The 20830-nt window shown below is 43.2% G+C and overlaps 1 protein-coding gene across 4 annotated transcripts in view; it reads left to right on the top strand.

Annotated features, from left to right (window-relative positions):
• Positions 1 to 20830, top strand: part of MECOM (MDS1 and EVI1 complex locus) — a 328050-nt gene that overhangs the window by 292795 nt on the left and 14425 nt on the right. For 2 of the 4 annotated variants that reach the window (XM_069024923.1, XM_069024926.1), the window contains 6 exons: positions 665 to 881; positions 3950 to 4097; positions 5123 to 5279; positions 10643 to 12005; positions 14123 to 14210; positions 17058 to 17084. In XM_069024923.1, coding sequence (XP_068881024.1) covers positions 665 to 881; positions 3950 to 4097; positions 5123 to 5279; positions 10643 to 12005; positions 14123 to 14210; positions 17058 to 17084 — 2000 coding nt within the window. The remainder of the gene's footprint in view (positions 1 to 664; positions 882 to 3949; positions 4098 to 5122; positions 5280 to 10642; positions 12006 to 14122; positions 14211 to 17057; positions 17085 to 20830) is intronic. The other 2 variants (XM_069024924.1, XM_069024925.1) reach the window with 2 other exon arrangements.

A 20830-nucleotide genomic window follows, 5' to 3' on the forward strand; every position in this document is an offset into this window, starting at 1 on the left:
TGCAGGAGAAAAAAAACATTGTGGGATGCTCTTCTCCACATTTGTTTTTTGGGGATTTTCTTCAACTAATCTATTCTTTTGCAGGAATTACTAATTAAGGGAATGTAGTACTCACTCTGAAGTAACACTTTACTGATATTCTGCACTTGTCAGTAAGAAATTATGACCGATTTTATGGAATTTAAAGGAAAGAATTTAACTTCATGAGTCTGTGGCTTACCTTAAACAGGGCTGGGTGCTGCAGAAGGACTGTGATGAAAATGAAGAGGCTTTTAAAGACTCTAAACACACTTTTGGCTATTTTAGATGCTGGTGTTTGTGTCTGAGTCAGTCCCTTTCATTCAGAAATGCAGAGACTGGCAGCCTCTGCTGGACATCCATGTTAGACCCTGTATAATTCCCTTTAGGATGGTATTTAAATACACTGACTTTTGTCCTAAGCCGGTGTCAGGGATCTCTGTTGGATGTCACCCAGGCAGTTAACATGGAATTAAAACATTATTATAAAGTGTTCTTAGGAATCCTTCTTTCCTCTGAGGTTCTTCTCTTTTTTACTGAAGAGCAATTGGTTTAACCACACCATCATCCAACTCCTGATGCAGTGTGGTTAACAATGAGTGAAAACTGAAGTGGTGTCCCTGTGCCCAACCCCTTTGTGTTGCAGAGGAGCGCCAGTACCGCTGCGAGGACTGTGACCAGCTCTTTGAGTCCAAGGCTGAGCTGGTCGACCACCAGAAGTTCCCCTGCAGCACACCTCACTCAGCCTTCTCCATGGTGGAGGAGGACTTCCAGAAGAAGCTCGAGAACGAGAATGACCTTCAGGATGTGCATGAAATCCAGGAGTGTAAAGAGTGTGACCAAGTCTTCCCAGACTTACAAAGGTAGGAGGAGGTGCTTAAAATCTGATTGAATGGAGCAAATTCTGTGATGGCTTCAGGTGGATCGTGCAGGGCATCAGAACCTGATACATTCACCTTCTACAGAAACCAAAGGTGAAGATGAGCAGGATTTCTATGCCAGCTGGTGCTTTATGGTATAAAAAGAAATAGAGTCTAAATAAATCAGAAGTTTGGTCCTTGTGCGTGAAGTCTTTAGTGAGGACCTTAGATTAAGAGCTGGATCTTGTGCTAATCACATCTGTAGCTGGCATGAATTGGGCTGGTTGCAGTGAAATCACAGGAGTGGTTCTACTTCACATCAGCTAAGGTCTGGGTTCCTTAATCTTAGGCAGAAATAATTTGGAACATCTCTGAGTGTTGTTCACTGATGTCACCAATTTTGTCTTTGTAAACAAGCCATTTTAGTTAGAGATGGGTTCTAGATGTTAACAAATATGTCTATATGTTAACATTTATGTTTACTCATATGGTCATGAAAACACCAGGGTTTGGTGTTTTCTTAAGTTTACCTCTCTGTTAAAACAGATAGACCTCTGTGCATACGTATTCAAAATACACATAGAATGTAAATAGTGCAACTTTCCTGTCACTGTGGTTTCTGTGATTACTTAAAATACAATATTGTAGTGCAGATTAACAGCGAATTTTGCAATTTGCTGGAAGATATTGAGAGTACACAGGAATTTTTGCAGCACGTCCCTCAGAGGTTCACATCTTGGTGATTTCTTGACCTGGGGAAGGATAACCTCAACTGATATTTGATAGTAATGTTGAGATACCTCAATAGCAAAGTCCTGGGCCAGATCCTCTGCTGAGATGGGGAAGTGCCTTTCATAGGAAGCTGGTTGATAGCCAGGATCTCTTGCTTTCAGAGTCTTAGCACCATTCCCACACTCCCATTGTGTCTTCTTTTTTCTCCGTGTTGTGTGGGCACAATCAAAGTGACTGTGAACTTCCCTTTTTCAGCACAGCAATGTGTGAATGTTAATATTCATATGCCACTTAGAAGCTGACTTGTCAATTTGGAATATTTTGTGTGTTCCACAGAAATCCTCACTAGTCCATGATCCAGGGCATCATGGTGTCTGTTGGAGGTTAGCATGGTTTTCTGCATGCCCAGAATTAGTCCCTTTGGATAATTGCTCCTGGATGCTCCAGGTGCTGGTTCTGCAAGATGGAGCCCTCTCTCCCAAAACAGAGCTGTTCCTTCACTCCTCTCAATGGAGCAGTTACCCCTGCATCATGTGGGGTGTCTCGGATCAGTGGGTGATCCTTGCACTTGGGCAAAACTAACGACACTGAAATTAAAACATGATGTGCCAAACATCACTCCCAACATGGGTCACCCTGCTGAGCAGGAATTTGTGCAGGCACAAGGTCTTGTTCACCAGTGACTGTTGAGCAGTGTGTGGCTCCACATGTCTGATTTTCAGTCTGAGGGATTGATTCCAAGGGGCTGATGGAGGCAGATCAAATCAGAAGGATTTCCAGCAGCTTGGGTGAGGCAGGACTCTGGTCTGCGAGGTTTTTGCGTGTTGGGAGTTATTCAGTGTTAAAGTTCTTTTCTCCCTGTGAATGAGAGGATGATATCTAACATATGGGAATCGTTGAGGAAATGTAAATTTAGCTTAAAGTATTAAATATTGAAGAGAAAGGGCAGAAAACAAAGAACAAGTCATCATAAATAGATGGGCAGTACTGTGAGAGCGTGAAAAATGAGAGTGAATGCAGCCGTTCTCTGAACTTCTGAATTATTGAAAGGCTCATACACCACACAGACAGTTCAAAAAAGTGCCAAAGTATTCAGATTATATAAAACAAAACGCCCTGATGAGCCATGCTTGAGGGTGTGAGTAATTACATGGAGAAGTAGCTGAGCAGGAACATGGGGGTGTTGGGTCCAGGAGTGCCCGGTGCTGATGGCCGGTCACAGAGCTGTGGCAGAGTCCAGGAGCTGGTGCCACAGCCAGGGACAAGAATCTCTCCAGGTCCTATGGCAAATTTGTTTACATGATGGAGAGTCAATTGTTATAAAAGTGTTAGGAGGAGAAGCCAGAACTATTTTTTTCCCCCCAAAGGAAGAAGAGGGGTCGAAGTAGGAGCATCTGCAGAGTGAAAGCATTGCCATTGCCTGTGGCTGAGAATGGAGGTTGCTGTTTGGGCTACACAACCCAAACAGGGCTGAAACCCCAGCAGGTTTTGTCACTGATTCAGCAGAGATCAGTGGGAACTTCATGTGAGAACAGTTTGGGCATTCCAAGCTAAAATTCCCACTTTCCCATGGGTTTTCTGTGAATCCACTCTTGCATTATGTAGTGATCTTCCCTCAAGCAGTGGTGTGAGTTATGACTCTGTATGTGACCGAGCAATACAGGTTTTTAAAAAAGCATAATTGCTACAAATGAATGGTAAAAACTTGGAGACAAAAGCTAATTTAAAGATATGCAACACAAATTAGGTGGATACTGAATACCCTAATAATAAACTGAATGAACCACTAAAAATGAATAAACAACCCCAAAACTGCACACAGTTAATAATAATCATCAAGAATAACTTCAGTTGTTGTGTACCTTATCTAGAAGCTTCTTAAACTCATCCTGTCCTACTCCAGAGGAGTTATTCCTCATCTACTCCTGCTGTAAGAAAAATTGACTCCCATCAAAGGAGTGGATTTATAGCAGGTGGTGGCATCCAAGGTGTGTTTAGAGGGAAAATCATAAGGTAGAAATAATTCAGACTTCAGGGAAGAATTACCAGAGTGAAATACTGAGAGATGTATGAAATAATCTCCTTGGGGAGCGATGGCAGCAGCATCTCCTGGAGCATTTGCAAGTGGCCTGGCAAAACATGAGAGGATGTGTTATTCTGGTGGGGAGCAGGAGGTTCTGCCTCCTGGCTGGGGTGAGCCAGGACTCAGAGGACTTACTTCTGTCAGGATTGGGCCTTGGGGGCTTTTCAATTTTTTTCTTTTGGCTGTAACTCTGTACTCTGCTCTCTCCTCTTCCTATAAACCCACATCTCATTGAGCCCTGCTCCTGTTTCCACAGCCTGGAGAAGCACATGCTGTCGCACAGTGAGGAGAGGGAGTACAAGTGTGACCAGTGCCCCAAAGCTTTTAACTGGAAGTCCAACTTGATACGTCACCAAATGTCGCACGACAGCGGGAAGCACTACGAGTGTGAGAACTGTGCCAAGGTACAGTGAATTTGTAGGATGCCTGGCACTTCTTGTGCTGCTGGATGCAGGGGGGCAGGAAGAGGGGATGCCCCAGGCTGGGATGCAGGAGGGTGTAGGGCTTCTGCCATGCTCCAGATGGTTTCTCAAGGATTTTCACTTCTACTTTGAAAATGCATTATTTTTCTTTCCCTTTTGATTTGGAAATGGCTGTGGAGTCTGAAATGGGCCCTGATTCAGGATGCTGAGCATCCTTGAGCTCAGGGCTTCGCTCCTTGTGGGCTGTAAGAGGGTCAGTTAGGGGCAAGAACCCCCAGGGAAATGCAGGCCAGAGGATTCCCTAGGCTGTGTGCCAGCTGCTGTGACCAGAAGCTTCAGGACTCTACTGCAATATAAATCAAAAATAAGGAATAGCAATGCACCCCAGCTGCACTAAGTGAGCAAAACTCTCATCTCTAAAGCATCTCCATAACTTCCCAGCATCTGGGCTTGCTGTGTGGATCATTTGCATAGGATGTGGTGCTCTGCATTGCTCTTTATCAGATTCCCGAAGCTTGGCCCTTTTGCATGAGGACTTACTTGGTTTTAGGTAGATTTGCTGCAATAATGGGAATATCATATTGAGCTGACACTTATAAGATATAACCAAGCCCTGGTTTCTAGCACTGGGTTGTGTACAGGATTACTTGCTGTCACACACTCAGGTGTCAGTATAAAGTATTTCTATTGCAGTAATGCTTAGAGGTTTCAAGCAGCCCTATTTTCACTTATTTCCTATGAAGTCCTTGACCTCAAATGTGCAATTCTAACGGCAAAGTCAAATGCATCTGCTGCAAAGGGGTTAAAAGTTCCACCCAATACTTGGCTGATCCTGGGAAACTGAGGCCCCATCCTGCAGGCACAGCTCCCTTTTCTGGCCATTAGCAAGGGTTTTAATCTCAGAATACTCCCAAAAATAGCTCCAAGGTTTGAATTTTAAAAGACTCTTGTAATTACTGGCTTCTTCTGCAGTCAAGTTTCTTGGTTAATCAGTACTCATTTCCTAGCAGGTTTTCACGGACCCCAGCAACCTTCAGAGGCACATTCGTTCCCAGCATGTGGGGGCTCGTGCTCACGCTTGTCCAGAGTGTGGCAAAACCTTTGCCACTTCTTCAGGCCTCAAACAGCATAAACACATCCACAGCAGTGTCAAACCTTTTATATGTAAGTCTTCAACTAAACGTCTTTGATTAAGTGTTGTTTCTCTTGCCGTAAAGCAGCTCAGTCGGGAAGCAGGAGGTTGTGTTCTGCTCCCTTTGAATTTCCCACCCGTGTCACAAGGGCTGTGAGTTACTAAGTGAGTTCTGGGTAATTTGTGGTCCAATGCAAGGAGTTATTTTCATGTGATTTTCCTTTTCAGACAGACACTGTGTGCTGTATAAATGTACCTGTTGTCCCGGGGATGTTTTTCCACACACAGATGCAAAGTGAGGAGTGGGATTTAGCCAGAAGGAGCCATGCCAGGCTTGGTGGCTGCAGCCTCATTGTTCTGCACCGTGCTGAGCTGGCTGCCCTCCTCCTGCTTTAGGAGTAGGTTTTGGGCTGCAGAGTCTCCACAGCAGATGCCATGACTTTTGCTGGAGTTGGAAAACAAATCTCAGAGGCAGTGAGATTCATCTTGCCACCTTCCTTGAGGCTCCTCTGCATGCCCCAAGTTTAAGGACTGAGTTGAGCTGTTAGATCTTCTCTAACAGCTTTTCCAGCAATAAAACTTGCTATGGATGTGAGCCTGGCTCTGTACTGTGCTTAAATGGGATCCTCAGCACCTCATGGGTTGCGTTTTCTGCTGAGCCAGACACTGCTTGGGAAGGGTACAGGTTGCTTTCCCTCCCTTTCATTGGGAAACCAGAGGCAGAAAACATTTTAAAATATTGTTCTTTGTAGTGCTGCTCTCCCCCGCAGCCTTTTCAGGCACCTGCTGTGACTTGAAAGGTACCATGACCATCTCCCCTACTTGTCTGCTAAACCTCTTAATCTTCTGCTGCTCTCAACAATAACTTACTAAAATACCTGCACCACACCTGTGAAAAGTATTGGCCACAAGCTAATATATTTCCTCAGGAGGAGGAGTATAGGCCAAACTCATTTGTGCAAAATCTGTAACCTGCCATTGGGTGAGTAATACTTTTGGTTTCGACTCCTTCAATGAGAAAAAGTTTAAATAGGTCCAGTATTAAATATCACTAATACTTTTGAAAGCTGATTGCAGATTAAATGATTACACTTAATTAGAAAACTAACTTCTGGTTAGGTAGGGAGTCTTCAGGTAGGCCTATTGCAACATCCTACATAAAAGCCTCTAAGTGGAACCTCTTGTGAATGCAATAATCTCTCAAATGCTCTTTGTTTCTATTTTTTCTGATAAATCAAAACAACAACTGGTATTCTTCACACGTAGAGTGTGAAGGATGAAACCCCATGGAGCAACCTACGGATAACAGCCATGTAATTGCAGAACAAAAGGGTTTGGAGACCACATGTTTGGTTGGCTTTGCCGAGGCATGAGAGGGAGGTAGGGTCACCTAGAGCAGATATCTGCTTTCCACCAGAAGGCCACACACCATGATTTACTCATACCAGTCTGTTTATGGCAACTGTCTCTTATTACAGTGCGCCGCCCAAGCTGGAGTGAAAACTCACCAACACCAAGGTAATTACTCACTGCCTTCGCAAAATCTCCAGCCTCCCCAAATAGAAACCACATGCCATAATAGACTGAACATATTCTAAATAGTACTTATAGTAATTTTTTTAATAAGCAGAAAATATGCAAACGTAACTGGTGGCTAATTTGGGGTCCAGAGACAATCACCGTGCAGAGTGTGCATAGGCACGAGATTCATTTTTTGCAGTTTGTGAGCCAGATTGGGAGTTTGTGTTAAACCTGGGGTCTGTAGAGCAATAAAAGCTGCAAAGAGGGAAGCTTCTCTTACAACTTTAAAAGTACAGCAGTGAGATTTAAAGGGTGTAATAAGGTGCAACAGGAGAAATCAAACACAGCTTCTGTTGCTTTCATACATGGAAACAATTAAAGTTGATAACCATCCCCCCTCTACTAAAGTTTAAATCTTGTGATGAAAAGCAGGTAGATCTTACAACACAGATTTATCTGAGGAGTCCTGACTCTTGGGAATATCCATGGAGGTGTCACAGTCAGTTTAGACACAGAGTCTCCTCCAGAATCCTCGTGGCATTGGGTGTGCCCATCACTGATGCAGTGATACACCCAAGCTTCACGTGAGAGTCCCCAAGAGGAAGGCTAATCCAGGGAGCAAAGGCTTCCACCTGGGCACAAAATTTCTTTGCCAGCCCTTAGAGCCCATGGATTAAGTAGAATGCCTGTTGAATGCAAGAGGCACCTTGAGCAAGCAGCACCTCATTAAATAGTTTTAAATCATTTCAGTGCTCGAAAAGGTAAATTGTTGGTACAGCTGTTAATTGTTTGCTGAGATTATGATAATAAGTATTTATGTATTTTAATGGTATTCCCATTACTGGTTGAACTCAGTTTAAAAACTGAGACAAAATAAATTTAGTCAAATTATTAATTTGCATCTCCCTTAATAGCCTGTAAGGATATCTTAAAATTTTTAATGCATATTTTTGCTTTTCTCCAGAGTAAACTATTTCTTGATTCTGTTGACTTTGGAGTATATTAACAGAGAATAATAGTTTAATAATGCACCTCTGTTCTATAAGGGAGAACTTCCCAGACTTTAGGAAGACCTAATCTGTGCCAATACCCCTCTTTTCAGTCCTTTGCCACTCCAGCCTACATGATCAAAGCCTTATCTTTAATAAAGCCACGTGAATAAGAAGCTGGCCCTCAACACAACCTGGTAGAAGAGCAAAAGTTCATAAAACATGATTTCTTTTTAATTCTACATTAGCCTATCCTTGGAAATGTATGCATTTGAGATTTTTTTTTTCTGGAAAAATACGTGTGGTCTGTCCTGCTTTACACATGGAGAGGAGTTGATCCATAATATCCAAGATGGAGCTTGTGTGAACCTGTGGATGTGACACTCGAGTCACCATTTGGGTCAGTTTATTTTTGGTTTCTGTGGTCAACGTGATAGGAGTGGGGGGAAATTACTGTGTAAAGCCTCAGCAGTGAAGGTAAGGGGGCCTGATTCTGTACCCTGGAGCGTGGAGGTGGGAACAGAAATCTTATGCCTGCTATTAGGATAAAAATTGGAGAAAATAGCAGAAAAATTGGAGCTTCATTCCTGCAGAAACGGATGATAAATAATTCTATATCAAATAAAAGATACATATATGTTAAATAGGCAAATAAAATATTTTTTAAAAGGACAAAAACTACTTAACAAGAGAAAATCGAGCATTTTTAAGAACTAGAATAATCTCTCCTCATCCTTCTTGTCTCTCTTATTTCCTTCTCTTCCATATTTTTTCCCCTTTATTTTTTGCTTTATTTTTGATTTTCTCTCTCTTCTTTCTTGCCTTTCCTCGTGAATGAAGATTTCCAGCAGGAACAGTAACTGATACACAGAAACAAACCTTCTTCCTGAATTACTGCACTGCAAATTTCCTGTGTTTGGGTCCGATCCTGCACCCTTTACCCCACGAATTGTCCCGGGGATGTCAGTGTGGGATGTGAGCGGGGAAAAACGGGTGGATGGGGCAGGATCAGGCCCGGGAACAATAGGAGCATTGTTGGTGAGATATGGAGCAGGCTGCTGAAGAGGTAAACAGTTAGGAGATGACAACAAGTGGTGGAGTTTCTCAAGGGCAGGGATTTGGAGGAGCAGGAAGGTTAGTGCGGGCCCCGGTGCGAGTGGAAGTTAGAGGACGTGATTGTAGTTCATGGGAACCAAGAGTGCAGGATGGGATACATTCAATTCAGTTTCCTCTGCAGGCTTAAAATAGAGCCATTGTAAATTATGTCAGACTGTCTCAAATCATGAAAATGATTGTTAAAAAGGCCTCAGAATACACAATGTGTATTGTTGTGCGGCTTTGATGTGTGAAAGATGAGAGTTTATGATATAACACAAATTAAATAAAAATAAAGTGGCCACATGCTTTTTCCTGACTGGAAAAAAAAAAGAAAAAAAGGATTTATTGTAGAGGGATAGCAGTGCCTGGTGGTAATGCTGCTGCCTTGTTTTTAAACAAGTCTGGAGCTGATACTGTTAGAAGCAAGGTAGTGCAGAGGTACAGACAAATTTTGGCATCATGAAGAGCACAAGACACAGCACAGCCTTGGGACTTGCCCGATGATCCTGCTCATCCAAAGGACGCCGAGAAGGGACATAAGAAGGCACTGGGGAGCTACGCATTGCCCTCTTCCAAACCCCACTTTAACTTACAGGCTCATAACGTGGGTGCTGCCCCAGTTTGCTCCCTCAGGTTTGTAGCAGCCAGAAAATCAGGAGCCTGCAAAATCCGGTTTGCTTCAGTGACGTGATTGACTCTGTAGTGTCTCACTCTGCACCACCGGGAGCACTTCCAGCCTCCTGCTACTGTGGAAGGTTGCTGGAAGCTGAGCTCCGACGTGCAGAGTGTCACAGGCTAGATCAGGCCCTGACCTCAAGGTGGATCTGCTCCCCTGTGTCCCCCCAGGCTTTCTCCAAATGCTGCATTTGTGAGGCTGAAATTATTCTCATCCCAGAGGTGTTTGAAAGGAAATTCATCAGGCTCTTACTGAGCATCAGACGTGCAAATAAAGACAGCTTCATTCCTGAAGGAAATTGTTGTTGAAATATGTTCTGTCTTGTCATGTACAACAGGCAAATAAGCAATATTAAGGCTAGGAAAGTTATTAAGATGTGGAATTTAGAGTTACAGCATCCCAGGCACCTTCAAGGACTGCATTGCATGAATGGAAATGCATTGGACATATGAGAGTACTGAGGTTTTCCAGGTTCTAGCCTGGACTTTTATGAGATTAAATTTTTCGTTGTAAGTGGGGGAAAAAAAAGTTTGTTACATTTATACGTGGAAATAGGAAATACCTGGTTGTCTCCTCCTTCACCTCTTTCCTATTCTTGCGGAGTGAAAGCTCTGTGAGGCAGCTCCATCTCTGTCTGGTCCTGCAAATATTTATTTTAATGATTCATTCCCACGTGGGAATAGTGACATAAATGGATGCCATTTGAAGACACCTGTGCTCTCACACAGGAGCACCGTGGGCTCACGCAGGGTCACAGCACCGGGTCGGGGCTCGTGGGGAGTTCTGGGGGCTAACGCAACATGGAGTAATGGTACCGAATGTGCAACACTGTGCAATGCAAAGAGCAAACAGGGAGAGTGTGTCTTGTAGTCATTCCACACCTTTTCTGCTTGGTTGGAGCGGGTTTTGGTGCTGTCTTCTGACATTTGTCTGCTCGGATGTCTTGCTCTGGAGAATACAGTTGCTTTTGTACATGTGTGCACCCAGACCTCTCCCTATGGCTTCCTCATGGACATTTGGCGGGTAAAATATGGTGTTATTTGCACAGCTTTGAGGGTGGGGGCAATTACCACAAAGCCTGAGATGTGTTGTTGTTGTTGTTTACATACAGGTGAGGTCTGCCATAAATCCTATACTCAGTTTTCAAACCTTTGTCGTCATAAGCGCATGCATGCTGATTGCAGAACCCAAATCAAGTGCAAAGACTGTGGACAAATGTTCAGCACTACGTCTTCCTTAAATAAACACAGGAGATTTTGTGAGGGCAAGAACCATTTTGCAGCAGGAGGATTTTTTGGCCAAGGCATTTCTCTTCCTGGAACCCCAGCTATGGATAAAACGTCCATGGTTAATATGAATCATGCAAATCCGGGCCTTGCTGACTATTTTGGAGCCAATAGGCATCCTGCTGGTCTTACCTTTCCAACAGCTCCTGGATTTTCTTTTAGCTTCCCTGGTCTGTTTCCTTCAGGCTTGTACCACAGGCCACCTTTGCTACCTACTAGTTCTCCTGTTAAAGGACTTCCGAGCACAGATCAGACAAACAAAAGCCAAAGTCCCCTCATGACAAATCCTCAGATACTGCCAGCCACCCAGGATATTTTGAAGGCACTAAATAAACAACCATCAGTAGGGGAGAATAAGCCAGTGGAGCTTCAACCAGAAGGGTCCTCTGAAGAGAGGCCGCATGAGAAACTCAGTGACCAGTCAGAGAGTAGTGACCTTGACCTTGACGATGTCAGTACCCCCAGTGGCAGTGACCTGGAAACCACCTCGGGCTCTGATCTGGAAAGTGACATTGAAAGTGAGAAAGAGAAATTTAAAGAAAATGGTAAAATGTTCAAAGACAAAGTAAGCTCTCTGCAGAGCCTGGCGTCAATAAATAATAAGAAAGACCACAGCAATCATTCCATTTTCTCACCATCCTTAGAGGAGCAGACTGCGGTGTCAGGAGCGGTGAATGATTCTATAAAGGCTATTGCTTCTATTGCTGAAAAGTACTTTGGTTCAACAGGACTTGTGGGGCTGCAAGACAAAAAAGTCGGAGCCTTACCTTACCCTTCCATGTTTCCCCTCCCGTTTTTTCCAGCATTCTCTCAATCAATGTATCCATTTCCTGATAGAGACTTGAGACCGTTACCCTTGAAAGTGGAGCCCCAATCACCCAGTGAAATAAAGAAGATCCCAAAGGGAAGCTCTGAGTCTCCCTTTGACCTCACCATAAAACGTAAGGAGGAGAAGCCTCTTACTCCCATCCCCTCAAAGCCAGCAGCCCCCTCTGCATCCAGCCAGGACCAGCCCCTGGATCTCAGCATGGGCAGCCGAAGCCGAGCCAGCAGCACAAAACAGGCCGAGCCTCGGAAAAACCACGTCTTTGGAGACAAGAAAGGAGGAGACCTCGAGCAAAGGAAATCTTCGGAGTCCTCTTTGCAGCATGCCAGGCCCACCCCGTTCTTTATGGATCCCATTTACAGGTAACAGACTCTGCTGCCTTTCAGCATCCTTTGGTACAGGCAGCGAGGGCAGCCAGGGCTGCCACCCTGTCCCTCTCCTGGTGTCCCTGGGGGTGCCATCCCAGCTGCTCCAAGTGAGCCATGGGGCCGGTAATGCTGCAATTAGCAAGCCCTCGTTGCCATGAGTCATTAGTTCAACCTGCATAGCTTGACATGCAGAGGTTGAATATATTCTCTTACCTATAAATGAGTTGGCTACAGTATTGAATGTTGTTTATTTGATGTGTATTTGATGTCACTTGTTTGCCTGAAATTCATTTTCTTCCAAAACTCTGCCCACTCTGACTTCCCCTGGAGATGACAGTGCTTCTCCCAGGGTACTGCTTCTACTCCACCTTGCCAGTTCCTCTTGAATTCAAGAGGAGTGTCTCATAAGTACAACAAAGAAGCACATTGGACCTAATGTGTATTAAAAATATGGAAATTGAGAATGATTTCTGCCCTTTTTTACCATCATTTGAGTACTGGGTTGATTTCTTCAGGCATTTCATTCATAGAATTGAAGGCACAGCATCCTTGTGCATACAAAGCCTCACCAGTGGGCTCCTTAATCATCGAATCATCACAGAAAGGCTTGGGTTGGAAGAGGCCTTAAAGCTCATCTCATTCCAACCCCCTGCCATGGGCAGGGACACCTTCCACTATCCCAGGCTGTGCAGATCCCCATCCACGATCTACCTTGTAAAACCAGTGGGAGCCTCATTGTTGGCTTTGACAGGTGCACACTGTCAGTGAGCTGAGGTTTTAAAAAACTGATAAATCCAGACCTCCTGGTGTTTCCCAGCAGAACTGAGATGGATCTCACTGGGATCTGAATTTCACCTGCATCCTGTGTGTCAGCCCCCCTTTTCCCTTCCTGCTCTTATATCTGTAACCAGTCAAAGTCACGTATCTAAATTAGTTTAGAGAAATATTAGCCATAAAAATATTTGTCTGTAATATAAATGACTGATTTTACAGCTTCTTGTTAAAACAAAAAAAGATTATGGCCAAGTAAATTATGGTAATTTATTACTTTATCTGAAAAAGAAATGCTGTGGGCAAAGTTTTTGGAGAATGCTGGTGCATAAGACAACAAGTCTGCATTATGAAGAAACAGGCTATGATGCTATTTAGTGAGATGGTTTTATTCATGCCAGATTGATATCTGTGTTAGACCATAAGTTTTCTTTGAATCATATTCACTTAAAATGCCTGAAGCAGCTGAAATAATGATCCATGTTTTATGGCCCTGCATTGCCAACTAATTAAATTGCATTTCAGACTCCCCTGCCCAGGGCAGAGGGGTTGAAACTAGATGATCTTTAGGGTCCCTTTCAACCCAAACCATTCTGTGAGCCAACATTTCTGTGATTTTAATGACATCTGTACAAATTCTGGCAGTGCAGCACAAGGTCAGTTATTACTGAGCCTTCCTTTGCCATGAGTTACATCTACATATGGACAACATGATCCATCCATGAAACCATGCACATCAGTAACAGAAAAAAACAAAAGCCTCAAGTTTCCACGCTGTTTCTGAATTATCCATGCTGGGTTTTGCTGCCACAAGTGAATTGCAGTTTTTGTTGCTGGCACCTCAGATTCAGTGTGTTCCTACAAGCCCACCTTTCTTGCCCTGCTTGTCCTTGACTCTGCACAGGGGGAGGTTTCCAGGGTGGTGGCTGTGATGTCATGTGTGGACAGATGGCAAGGGACTTGTTGCTCAAGGCTCTGTTGCCTTGAATTTCTCTTGTCTTAGTGAAGAGCACGCTCAGTTGCCTTATTTCTTTATAAAAATGCTTGGTAGTTAGTCATTGGTTCCTATTATAATTGTCACCAATCTTTTGAAATGGGATTATTCCCTATACATATAAATGGTATAATAATCTACTTTAATGGTGATTCCCAGCCCCACCCTGGCAGTAATGAGCTGTGTGTGGGAATTGAGACTTGAGTGTCCTCCCTTATCTTTTACTGTTATCTCCTAGAAACAAATTGCTTGATGTGTAATTGCCTGGTTTAAACCTGAGTAACTGTATGATTATTAATATCTGAGACTGATTCATCACAAGCAAATCTAATTTTAACATTTACAGAGTAGAAAAAAGAAAGCTAACTGACCCACTGGAAGCTTTAAAAGAGAAATACTTGAGACCTTCCCCAGGATTCTTGTTTCATCCACAAGTAAGTATTTTGGGAATTTTGATGTTGTAAACAAGCCTGTTGATGCTTCAAAGCAGGTGCAGAGAAATGAATGCAGTCTTAGTCATTTTTGGATTTCCTAAAACACACAGTTTTTGCTGGACCATTGTGGTGGAAAAGCGTAAGCATTGTTCTGAGCTTCTTGATGTTTTGCAGATGAAACAACATGTTTTGATTATAGAGGAAGCCAGATTCGAACTGAATGTGTCTTTTAGAACCATTTTCCTCCAAAACTATAATGTAGCCACCAACATTTGCAGCCACTCATGTCTTCAGCACTCTCCTGTGCTCTGAGCGAGGAGAGTCAGTATTGTCTACGAGGAGTCGATGCAGATTCAAATAAGGCCAGCAAAGCTGAGTGTCCGAGTTTAAAAGGGATTTTATTTTGTTTAAGGACTCTCATATAAGAGATGAAACTGTCCACCTGATGTTTCCAAGCCTCATAGTGCAAATGCTCCACGGTTTTTGGTAGCTGCTGTGGGCTGCAGTGTGTGTAGGATCCCTACTCCTCCATTCCTGCAGACAGTTTATAAACTCTGGGCTGCTCGCTTGTTCATAGGTGACAATCCTGGATGAAAAACATTTAGGAGGGTGTCCTTAAAGCAGTGTAATAACTGTGATGTGTTTGTAGTATGGGAAGAAGATCTGTGTGCAAACTATGCGTTGCTTTTCTCCACCAGCACCGCACCCTCATTTTGGCTTCCTCCTCCTTGCTCCAGGAGATTCTGCTAAAAATTTTGGTTAAATCTTACACCTGAAATAAAATGCTCTGTGGTATTTACAGATTTGAACCCCTTGCTGACTGTGGGCTGTTTCATCTTAGTAATGACACTGTCTACACATCCTGTATTTTAAGCACACAACCATGAGCTGCTGTCTCTGTTCAGGTTCCTCTGAATTCCTGGGCAAAACACCCCAATAATCTGCCACCACTTGCTTTTTTTTCCCCAATGAAATCCTAAATCGTTATGTCCTAACTTGCATGGATTATAGTCTGAAATATGGGACTTGTGGAGAACTGGGAAGAGAAGCTGATGGCATACATGGCTGCAGATGCACAAAAACACCCCATTCCAATTTCAATGTCTGAACAAAGAGTTGGATCTAAGTATTAAAGTATTTTGTAGTATTAACATGTTGTAAGTATTTATGGCATTCTGTAAGTATTTATAAGCATTAAATAAGAATTTAAGATGTATTAAAATCACTGAGAATTTATGTGCAAGATTTAATAGCAGCTTAACGCCTCCTGCTAAGTTACCTTAAATAAGGTAAATTTGCTCAAGTGGCAAAACAACAAGTGAAAATTCCCCAAAGTTGGGTTCAATGTGCTTTTTGTCCCTGCTGTAAAACAGGCTAGTTCCTCTCCATCTAGTTAGTGATTCTGTTAGAGCAGCTAAGGAGCTGTAAATTATCAGTAAATTATTGAAATGAGGACATTTTAGATACTGTATTGATGGAAAAAGCAGTATCATTTTGCTTAGTGCACTCCAGATGTTCAGAAGCTAACTCAGAGTCGTTAAGTGCAGTTGGATTTGGGGGTTTTGAAGGTGTTGCTGCAGGTTGGACTGATGCCAGTGGTAGGTAGGGTGGTCAGTAGATAGGAAAGGGGCTGCTGGGGTAAAATTCACTGTTTGGAGTTTGGCTGTGGTGGGCAGGAAAGGAGTTGGATATTTTTCTATGTAGCGTTGTGTGACTGACTTACCTGGGGAACTGGGAATCAGGCAAGGATATGTGGGTGAAATGGAGACATTGGGCATTTCCCTGTTAATGGGAATGATGTCAGGATTCCACCTTCGTGTTTTGTCCTAGAGAGTTGGTTGAATCTCTTGTTGGTGCCCAAGGAAGGTCCCAGTGCTGTCACCAAGTCCATCAGTGTGAGGAGGAGGTGTCGGATGCCACCTCCCCATGGCAGGGCCAGCCCAGGTGGGGCAGAGAAGCCCCCAGGGGAAGGAGGGAGGCTGGCTGTGCAGAACACCCTCCTCCACATTTCTCACTGTGCAACAGGATAAAAAATCCACGGCAAAGCCTGGCTTTGGTTTTATCACTTACCTGAGTGAGAGGGATAAGTCTTTAACTTGGTGTGAGCTGGATCGATACAGAGGTCAGGAGTGTAACAGGCACTAAGGAACATTATAAAAGAAAACCAAAGCACCAGCACATGTCCTGTCAAAAAAGTAAATGTCAAAATGCTTTCTTGCAAACTTTAATAGAACAGAAAGGAGCCTCCTGTTTGCAAAGGCAGAATCTGGCTCGGTATTTATAGAGGACTGGGGAACAGCTTCCAGAAAAGCTGTTTTTCCTTTATAGTCCTGTTCACCCCTGTAAAAGTACAGGTGGGGAGTGCTCCACAAGTTTTCCTTTTCCACTGGCAGGATTTAAATTTATCTACAAAATTATTGTTCATGTCTTAAAAGCTTGTGTTTCTGTTGTTGAATTTATTCCTGAAAATTGCTGTCTCGTGGAGCAAGAATTTATTATTTTTTAACTGGATAATATGACAGCAAGCACATGGATCTTTAAAAAGGTTTCTGAAATAGAACTTAAAGACATAAACCTTGAAGTCCTTATCCTATACCTGGCTGGGAAAAATTCCTCCCAGTGCCAGTGGCCCAAAAGCTATGAAAGTTAGATAATTTGGTGGCATTTCACAATAATTTGCCATTACAAGGATTGTATTTTTTAGGAAGAGAACACCCCTCTCCAACAAATCATTCAGAATAATATTTTAATTAGTATCTTTAAATAAAATCTTATTAAGTAGATTGATTGCAATAAGGATTCCAATGCAGGAATAATGTGTTGTTTTTGTTTCAATTTTGCTCCCAGTTCCAATTGCCTGATCAAAGAATTTGGGTAAGTTCATTGCTTATATTTTTGATTTAACCACTGTGAAATAAATTGCATAAGAAAAATATAATATGAAAGATAACTTACCACTCAATTACGGAGCATGCCACTCTTTCCTACAGGGTCTTGTAGCTGTAGCAGATAAATATGCTCTTATGTCAAATTGGCTTTATTTTTACATACCTGATCCTGGTGGTTTTGTTTGGTGAAGGCAACGGGAGCTTTACCTGAGTGAGGGTTGCAGAATGCAATCTTTGTTTATATGTGACTGAAGTTGTTCCAAACCGTTTCCTTCAGAGATTGCAGTGAAATTTTCAGGCTGAAATCTTGTTAGATTGCAATAGTTAATAAATATTTAATCTGCATTAAAATACAGAGCCTCAGAGGATTTAATGTTTCTCTCTCACTTGACTTCGGTGGGAGTTACTCACTTTAATAGTCACTTTAATAGCTCTGAAATTTTGAGCCTAATTGCTCATTGCAGTGCTTAAAGCAGAAATAAAACACCCATTTATTTGCTGTGTTTAGGTCAAATTTGTCCTCTGTGTATACTTACATCATCCTCCTTACACGAACAGGAATTGTGCTTTTAGTGTACTGTGGGATAAATTTGGGCTTTCTCTTCTATTTTTATAAAACCTTGCTTTTAATACATCTAAATTGTTCATGAGAAGAAAAAAAAAAAGAACCACAGCAACTGCTTTTGCAGATGCAACTCCAGTAACGCCGTGTTCTGCTCTCACACTGCTGGCTCCTCAGCTGCAGCGCCGAACCCAAAAATACTTGCCCCAGAGTTTCCCAACCTTTGGGCTTTAGAGGGGAGAGCTGGAGCCAGGAGGCAGTGGCTGGGATCCTGACTCACTCCTGCTCATCTCTCTCACTGCGACCTGGACTCATTTCACCAGGCAAAGCCAGAATTCCGCAAACTGAGCTCTGAGATCTTCTCGTGCTCCTCCGCACGTGCGTCCCTGCACGGGGCTGCTGCGGGAGTCCCCGGAGGTGCTGCCCCTGCAGATGGGCTCTGAGCCCTGCCCTCTGCTCTGTGCCCTCTTTGGCACACTTCTAGAGCAGTGATGGACCTTTGCTCTGTGTACACATGTAGATTTTAATCCCACTTTCTTCCTGGGAAGCGCTGGCTTATGCAGCTGCAAAGATGCTCTGGGAGCTTGAGCTGGAAGGAGCTGAGCAGGCACCGAAGGATTGCTGAGAGCACCCAGAGGTGCTGCAGGAGCTCAGCAAGCAGGAGGTGGGGTTGGATGCCAGACTTGAAGAGCACAGGGGGTGGTTCCCGAATATTTTCTTTGGGCAATTCTGTGTAGGACATGAAGGGGCCGTAGTGGGATTTGTGATTTGGCCCAGGCACCCTTAATCCTCTGCTCTCAGAAAAGTGGCTCTGCTTCAGCAGGTTTGGGAAGTTGAAAAACCCAGTGCAGTCTGTTTCTTCTGATTTCCTTGACTTTGGCTTGGTCCTCAAATTTCCATCATCCTGCTCCTTTGTGAGTGTATGTCTCCTGGCCATGCTCATGCTATGAGCAGCTCCAGCAGAAATAGATGTTTAAAACATGAAGGGACTGAGCAGGATGCTGATTCATGGATGAATCTCCACCTTGAGAGATTTGGTTATGTCACACAAGCCTTTCCATCTCAATTCCCAGTTGCATGTGCCATATATTTCAAGATTATTTGAGATTGTTCTTTCTTGTTTGGAAGGTGCCTTATGGTACAAATCAATGGGCAACACCTTCTCTTGAATGGATCAGGAGTAATTTGATCTATTTATCCCATTTTGGTCCCATCAGGAGAAGGTTGCTTAAAGAGGTTCTGTAATTATAGGCAGGCATTATTTGTTTTATGAAGAACCATTGTAAATAATTAAAACAATTTTACAAATAAATGAAAAGGAATTTGGTGAGTGCATTAACAAAGCTTTTATTTTACTGGGCTTATTTTTAGGACATGATCCATTCTGTTAACTGAGCTTAATCCCCACCAACTACATTCATACAAATCAAGTTATTCTGGAACCAAACTGCAGATCAGCAGGAGTTTCTTGCTACTGCTTCGTAAAGTTCAGCCACGTGTGATGGGTCTCTTGAACATGAATATAACTCAGCCAAGTTCCAGGGCTAGATGTCCAAATACACACAGTTTCAAGACAACATGATTCACAAATTGCAGTTTTTAGAGGCAACATTATAGCTTCAGATGAGAGAGGGAGAAATCCTGAGCTTTAGCAGTTGGATTTTGAAGAGTTCCCCAAATAACAGTAGTAAAAATAGAAAGCAAACACTTGAACAGTTTTTTTTCCCATGAGGTCTGGCCATAAAGTCAGTTGTTTTTGTGATAGCAGCAATGAAGGAGTCACGTTTGTAAAACATGAGGTCATGTAATTCATGACATTTTCTGCGAGATTATTTCATATCATCAGGTTATTCTTAAAAAGCAGCAACAGCAAACCTTTGCTTTATTTATGCCACCTTTTCTTGGGTTGGTTAATAAATTTTAAGACAAATGTTCAGGGCCCCTGCTGATGGTATCTTGCCCTCTGAAATGTTTATAAATACTTGTTTTAGCCGATTATGGTAATGTCTGCATTTTTGAGTCGGAGCTGGGGAATTGTGACTGCACATTAGTTTGCGTCAGTCGGAGGTTAATAGCCTCTCAGGGAGGTGGGGGAAAGCTGCTTCCTTTTCCAGACATCTGGACACAGATAGAATCAACAACTCTTATATATGTAAATCAAAAGTTACTGTTCTGTATAAAACACTGTCATTCACTGATCGCAGATTAGGAGCGCCCGTGACTTGTCCATAAGGCAATAGCTGTATGTAAAATATGTAATAGGATCATCTCCCTCTCCTGTCTCCTCAGAGAGCTTTCTCCATGGGCATGGCAATTACACTGATCCCATCCTTGGGGTCAAGCAGTGCTTTCTCCCCACGTGCCCCATTCAGGGATCACCACAGCCCTTGGGTGTTGGGTTGGGGTGCAGAACCCCCTGAAAGCACAGCTGGTGGCTTTAGCCATACACCTGCATCCCTGGTGGTCCCAGGGACTGTCACTGGAGAGATGAGGTGACCATGAGCACCCACCCAACCCCCCAGGACAGACACTCTCACCAACACCTCTCTCCAGGAGTTTGGTGGACTGAGGACCAGTAGCACCTCCACAGCCAACAGAGCTCCTGTAGAGGCAGGTCTGGCCTTGCCATCAGCAGTAACAGTGTTTGGAAGGAAGAAGAGCTACTTCAGTTGTGTTTCAGCTGGAAGGGGGATTTTCATTGTGGAAGAAGGAAAGTCATCTCCTGGATTAATAAAAAAAGGAGAAGGGGGGAAAGGGTAAGAACAGAATAATGTTTTTTACAATCATTGAAGATTACCAGTGGGTGTCACTGGGCCCTGAACTGTGGCATATGTCTGTAAATGCCATAGGAAGAAGGGGGATCAGGCAGAGAGTGGAGTTTGTGACTGTTTACTGTGAGTAGCCAAATCCAGAGCTGACGATGAAGATTTTGCAGGAGATTCAGAGAAAGCTGAGTCACCAGGATTGAAACAGCAATGAAAGTCAATGTCAGTAAATACCCAATAATACCGAGGGGAAATTGTGACTTTTAACTCCTGTCATTTAGGAAAAAGATCTTAAAGTTGGTAGTCTTATGAAAATATCACCTCAGTGCTTAGCAGAAAAGAATTGAAAACATCATTATGTTATACTGCCTTCAGGTCTTGAATGCAGCTGAAGTTCCTCTCAAA

This window comes from Aphelocoma coerulescens, chromosome 9 (assembly GCF_041296385.1).
Source record: "Aphelocoma coerulescens isolate FSJ_1873_10779 chromosome 9, UR_Acoe_1.0, whole genome shotgun sequence".
NCBI lineage: Eukaryota > Metazoa > Chordata > Aves > Passeriformes > Corvidae > Aphelocoma > Aphelocoma coerulescens.